Genomic DNA, 6,793 nt, shown 5'->3' with positions numbered 1-6,793 from the left:
TGCAGGGCAATAATATCTGCAGTTTATTGCTGTGCACTAATGGTATGTATAGATGCAGCCACAGTAGGAAAGAGGATGCAAAGTGCTGGGCAGCTAGCAAAATGGACTCTTCTGGGGGAGGGTTAAAGCATCGATCCAATTTTTCATGTCGTTTAAGTTGCCTTGAATCAGGAGGAATTCCATTAATTTCAGTGGAGTTACACTGGTGGTAAATTAGTGTGGGTAGATCTCATTGAAGGAGGATAATGACCAATCACAGACACGGTAGCTTCAGAGCGTATGATGCATTTGTAGGTCATTGGAAACGTTGAACTGGATTTGGCCTGTTTGAATTGGTGTCTAGAGGCCAGAGCTACACAAACCTCTGTTAGTTTTGATTCATGATTGGGGTTTTATGTGAAGCACCTCTTCAGCAGACAGTAACATCCAGGAAGCAAGGTGTAAACTCCCTAGGCTCCATTCTGCTCGGAGTGACGCCCATGCACCAACTCAACCTGCAAGGGGATTGCACTGGGTAGAGCAGATGGGTCACTGTCTCCCATCCATGTTTCCTCTAGTCTAAGAGTCCTTCCATCTTCTTCCTTAGTGGTTTTCTGATGCGTGCTTCTGGCTAGCTGGTTTTTGCATGTCACTGTATGCAGCATTTGTGAATTTGGGCTTAGCCCTGGCTCTACGTGGGCACTGGGCTCACTGCTGTGGATAATGCATTTGCATTGAGTCTGGCTCCCAAATTTCCAAGGGCACCAAAGAGATACAGCTTGGAAAGAGACCATTTTCTTTGGCTTCAAAGCTCCTGTCTGTACAGAGGAATACAGGGCAATCTTTGAGCTATATAAAGCTTTAGAAAAAAAGACATCCATCCTTAGCCCGTCATTTACCGTTTCCATGCCCACAAGTCCTCTCTTGTTTGCTTGCTTAATTAGTTCATTTGCTAACCTGCAGCTTCCTAACAGTAGCCATTCCCTTGCTTTGAGGATGAGGTCTCTTTTCCTTGCTTTGAGGATGAGGACCACAGATGAGGTATCACAGTCACAAATCCAACAGAAATCTGTTATCCAGCAACCCTCCTCTCAGGAAGGCCGTGACCTTTAAGCAGGTGATGAGATGCAGGTAATCGGTCACAGATAGAGCTGAACCGTGCTTCGCCGGGTGAGCTCTTCCAGCTGTAGAGCAGTGGTTCAATCGTTTTAGACTCAAGGCACCTTCAGAAAACGCCAGCTGGTAGCTTGCACTCATTTTTTAACGACGGAAAACTAGAGCAGCTCTTCTGTTGCAAAGAACTCAGGAAGCCCACAGCAGGTCAGCATGTTTTGACACACTGGATTCCCATTGGAAATCTCTGGGGTTATCTTGGGAATCACGTGTCGGTATTTGCACCCCTAACAGTGCTAATATTGCACAGCACCCTGTAGCAGGGGGTCTGCTCAAGTCATGATCCCGCTGAACCGCGGGATTGTTTGTGAAATCAACTTTAAAAAAAAGTAATACAAAATAAAATGCTGGCTCCCCGGTGATCCTTGCTACCACTGCAGCCCAGCCTCACAGCTCACCTGGGGGGGAAGGCACTGGCTGGAGGGGTAGCATGAAGGGCAGCAGGGAAGATGACAGCCACCCCCTCATCCTTCCTCCTCCCGCTGGGGCCTCCCCGCTAATCAGCACTGAGGGGCCAGGCTGGCTGGCAAATATCTGCAGAATTTGCTTTTTACGCTGTGACCAGCCTGCAAAAATTGATTAGTTGGACCATGATTTAAGTGGGTCCTTACCTCTAACACCCTTAAAAGGCTCTCATGGCACCCTGGTGGAGAATTGCTGCAGGATAGAAACAAAATCAACAAAGCACCCCAGAAACAGTCTGGACTCCACAGCTATGAGCTGAAACTCAAAACAAACCCTTCTGTTGGCTTTGGATAGTTACAGATTTCTTTGAGACTAATTTTCCAGGGTTTTTCTGGCAGCTCAGTCACCTAGGAAGAAATGGACCTCTATAAACTGCTTATGAGCCCTCATGAGTCTTTGGAAATCGTGCACCATGCACAGAGCTTACACATTTGCTGGGTTTATTCTGCACGGTGCTTTTGCAGTCAGCTTGGTTTGAATGAACGCAGCACTTAAAGTGAAATTGTACCAACCTTAAACAGCACATGAAAAATTAAATCCCTGCAAATCCCAAAGGGCAGTTTTCTCATTCCTCTGGTCGTTCTTCCTCTCTCTCTCTGTATATATGTGTTTATATATGCATACATATTTATATGCATACACACACATACGTGTGGTGTGCACAGAGAATTTTAGATATATATAAAATTTTCTGCCTTTCCATTCATAGTGTCTGATGAAGTGGGCTGTCACCTATGCAAGCTCATGGCCCTCTAAACCAGTTAGGCTCTAAGGTGTCACCCTGCCCTCTCTCTTCAGCTAACTAATGGCACTACTTTTTGCACTTGTATCCTACTTTCCATCTAAGGATCTCTAAGTAGTACAACACCGTGCAATGCCTGGAAATATTTTTCTTGCCATTTTGAGGAGGAATAAACAGAGGCGTGAAGTTTTGCAAGATTCCCTTCCTGAAGTTTGGCACCTAAACAAATGGCTTGAATTTTGAAAGGGACCAAGTACTCCCAGATCCCATGGACACCAGTGGGATTTCTTATGTGAGGTTACTCCTGTTGGTGAGGCTTCGCAGGATGGTGACTGCCCAGTGTTTCGTCACTGCATCAAGAGCACACAACTCTTTCTTCAGAGATACCGGGTACTCTCTGTACCTCACTACAGCAAAGGGAGATACAGTCAGTAGCAGTCAATTTTGCCATTTCAGTTAATGATTGAATTCTGCTGGTGTGAACCCTCCTGCACCTGATGTGTCTCTCAGCAGTCAGATCTGCCTTCATTCATCCCTTCGAATGCGTGTATGTGACCTGGGAGCTCCATGAAAGGAAAGAGAGGCTTGATATATGATGGATGCAGTCCCTCTAATGATCTGGGCAGGCTTCGTTGGACGCCGCCCTGTATAATTAAGCCTAGAGCAGCGGTTCTGAGCCTTTTTCAGTTGATGTACCCCTTGGTCTCAGAGTAAGACTTCACGTACCCCCTTTCAATGGGAAATTAATTTTTTTTAGTCCCTTTGACCTGTGTTAGACTTTGTATGAAATATAGCTCCTGTACCCCCTGATGAGGCTTCACGTACCCCCTGGGGGTACGTGTACCCCCGGTTCAGAACCGTTGGTCTAGAGCTTTATGAAACCTAACACGAGGTTTCCAGCCCCACGTGCTTCTGTATGTGCGTGTGTTTAGATTTGCTTGAATATGGACTCTTTGGCACAAGTTTAGCTGCTTCTTGGGCCAGTTTTGCTTAGGCGTGGTTTGTAGTCGAACTGTCTGTCTCCCTGCGGGACATGGAGTTATATCTGTCCTCAGAGTCAAGACTGGAGTAGCTTGCGTGTGATAATGAGGACAGCGTCTGACTCTGCTGTGCTGATCCAATGCGCCCAACTGCTTTTTAGCTTTATTCTTCTTGAACTAATGAGTGCCTGGACCCTAATTTTCCTCCCACGTGCACAATTTCTTTCCCAGTTTCTGAACTTAATGATAATTACGCATGGAGAACGTCTAGCTATGGGTAATAGCTGAAGGTCTCAGGGCACTTTCCAAAGCAGGGTAAGGGTTTCTATTTTCTCCACTTTACAGAGGAGGTACCAAAAGCAGAGAGGGCGCTTGTGCATGTTATCGGGTTTCTGGAGCCACAAAAGGGAGCATTGATTTGAGGGGCCTTTTTTGGCTCTTCAGCCTGAGACATCTGATCAAGTGTAATGTTTCCAATTGCATCTGATCTCTGAAGATCAGGACCCAGAGCAGTGTCTGACATTTCTAAATCTTGGTCTTGGTGGCCTGTCTGCCAGAGGTCAAGCCAGCCACAAAGTTTGGAACTGAACCCAAATCTCCTGACAATCAGTCCTGCGTTCGCAATATGAGCCCTGCCACTGTGAGTCCTGTTTATTTGCTAAAAAAGGAGTAGATATTCAGCAGAAAAAAGGGATGGTTCCCTTCCTGAGATTGCTGTTCCCACCACTGACCTTGCTTTTGTACAAGAGGTGGGGAAGAATATCCTCCAGACATAGCAGGGAGTGGCTGTAGGAAAAGGGGAAAAAAAAGCTACTGGTTAGTCTCTGAGCAGAGATAAGACCGACTAACTCCTCACTGATAACCGGCGCCTCTTTGTTTCCACAGTCTCCATTGAAGATATTCGGGATGTGAGGCCTGGTCACAAAACAGAGGGGATGGAAAAGTATGCCCAGGATGTCCCAGAGAATCGCTGTTTCTCTATCATCTTCAAAGACCAGCGGAAAAACCTGGACCTCATCGCCAGTTCAGAAAGCGATGCCAACCACTGGACTGCCGGCCTGAAGAAAATCATAACCCACAGCAGCTCCATGAACCAGAAGCAGAAACTCCAGCAGTATCCTTTGCTTTTTGAAATACTTGCTTGCTCAGTCACAACAAAGCTGCCCTTGTCTCTCTCCGTGGGGGCATGTAACATGATAGTACGAAGTCCTCCTTTCACGATTGCTGCACTACAAGCCGGACGCTGAGTCTCCTCACTCTGATTGTACCTCCGTGTAAATGCCAGGGACTCAAATGGAGTCCCTTTGGATTTAGGCTAATGAGAGAGCGGACTGAGGCTCTGCGTCGCTCTGGAAACAAAATGCTGCCTCATTCAGGACTTGAGATAAAGCAGTCATTCTTTTTTGGGTTCTGCAGGGATTTGTTTCATTAGCCGTGCTGCGATCTCGACGATGGGCATGTCTTGGCCATTAATGAAAAGCCTCTTAGTGTTTGTGAGATTTTACAGAAACTCCAACTGAGGGATCAGATTCCCCCCTCTCCAAGAGCAGTTTTACATCACTGGAGTTTCACTGACTAATGGTGCTGGCCCTCATTTGAATGCGTGCCGGACTTAAAGGAGGAGTTGTAGTGTAGCCGTGATGGCCTAGGGAATGTGCAAGGAACAAGAACTGACTGGTAAACTCTCTTATTGGACCGACTGTATAGCTGGGAGAGAGGTCAGGCAAGATTTTGCCCTGCCTCAGGTGAGAAGGACCTAAGCAAGGGCATTTTGTGCCCAAAAGCTTGTCTAACATCTCTGCCCCAATTAGTTGGCTCAGTCAAATGAATTCCCAAACAAATTCTGCTATTCAGAAGTTTGTACCTGCATAGACACAGCACAGACAAAGAGAGGGGGAAGGAAGGCAGCATTGAAACCAAACCTGAGAGTCACTGGGTGCATCTGCACAAGAAGTTTACTGCCGAGTTGCCTAATCAGCTCCACAGTAAAGCTCCGCGTCTACACGTTCGGCCCTATTAGGCTGTAGTAAACTGATAAACGCTACCATAGGTTAGTACTTGTACACACAAGTACTGCCCTGCGGCGGTGTTATTTAGTGCCCTGCAATGCATGTGTAGGCACTGACGGGGCTGGTTGGGGCATAAGGGTGCTTCAGCGCGGGGGCTGCCTGCCAGTTAGTCCCACACTGGAGCACCCTTGTGGCCCAGCCAGCCCTTCTGCAGCATGTTGAGCTGGGTCAAAGCCACCCTGGGCTGACCCCTGGACCCCCGGCCAGCCGGGGCTGCTCTGACCCGGCCAACATGCTGTGGTTCTCCCTCCCCCTGCCCACTCTCCCTCAAGGCTGCACTTTAGTGGAATCTGGGATGTTAAGCCCAACGAAGTGTGGCATCAAATGCTCTCTTCTCTGAAGTTGGGACATGTCTTGAAGTTCACAATACTGCTCTTGGTTAGACAAACAATGTCCTAGTGAGCCCTTGATGAGGCATCCCACTTAAAGCGTTATTGCTTTGCAAGCACAAACCCTGATGCCATTCAGAAACAAACACTTGTGCCGCAGAGAGAGAAGAGAGCACGGTCCCGGTGCTGCTTATTTACTGGCAGAGCATGTAGAAATACAGGATCTGGATTGATGTTTATTACAGCTGGAGAAAGTTGGCTTGAAAATTAACCCTGGAAGGCCTTTTAAAGGGCATTTAGAGGTTGTTTGGGAGATACAGTCCAGGAGGGGGGGCAGTTTGGTGTTTACCTGCCTAAAGTGTCTGTTAAGTTTTCAGAAGGCAAGGAAAAGGGTAATCCCTTTTATTGGACCAACTATGTAGTTGGGATAAAGTTAGACAAACTTTTGAATGTAAAGACATTCTTCCTCAGGTCTCTGATGATAGGAAGCCTGGCACAGCAAGCGAAGCACCCCAATAAATCCTTGCCTTGCGTAATTTCTAGACCGTCGCAGCTACAACGTCACTCTTACACTACCGTAAATTTGCAGAAGGCAAGGTAGATATGTAGATGTGCATCCATCGCAAATGTTCTCCTGGCTAGTTAGAGACCTTGGATGAGAAGTCTGTGGTTGTAGTTGAACAGCAAAGTAGTTACAAAGAACAAGGTGCAACAACATGGCTCGCTGGCAAAGACATTTGGAAGTTACGTGCTTTTGAACTCTTTAACCCAATTCTGTCCTCAGGTGCATGCAGGTGCACCTCTGCTTGAAGTCACTGGCTTGGTCAGCCCTGAGGAAAGCCAGAGCAGTTGAGTGAATGATGCATCTCATCTTTATGGGAAATGGTTTTATTTTTCCTACTTCATAGCTGCTGCATGTATCAACGCATTTCTTGATAGCCCCAATCCCTGCAGTTACAAGGCATTGTGCCCGCTGTTAACTAGTCTGTCTCATCACAGTGGGTCTTCTCATCACAGTGCAATATCACTTGCCTTGTGTCCTTTTGATATCTCCCT

General features: G+C 47.0%; 1 protein-coding gene across 2 annotated transcripts in view; it reads left to right on the top strand.

The window, feature by feature from the left end:
- Positions 1-6,793, top strand: part of PLCD1 (phospholipase C delta 1) — a 104,811-nt gene that overhangs the window by 49,324 nt on the left and 48,694 nt on the right. For both annotated transcript variants that reach the window (XM_019508085.1, XM_019508084.1), the window contains exon 3: positions 4,225-4,453. In XM_019508085.1, coding sequence (XP_019363630.1) covers positions 4,225-4,453 — 229 coding nt within the window. The remainder of the gene's footprint in view (positions 1-4,224; positions 4,454-6,793) is intronic.

The sequence above is a fragment of the Gavialis gangeticus genome, unplaced genomic scaffold (assembly GCF_001723915.1).
Source record: "Gavialis gangeticus isolate Ggan-Ray unplaced genomic scaffold, GavGan_comp1, whole genome shotgun sequence".
In the NCBI taxonomy this organism is placed as follows: Eukaryota; Metazoa; Chordata; order Crocodylia; family Gavialidae; genus Gavialis; species Gavialis gangeticus.
Note: the sequence above shows the minus strand (reverse complement) of the source record. Positions and strands in the feature narration are given on the sequence as shown.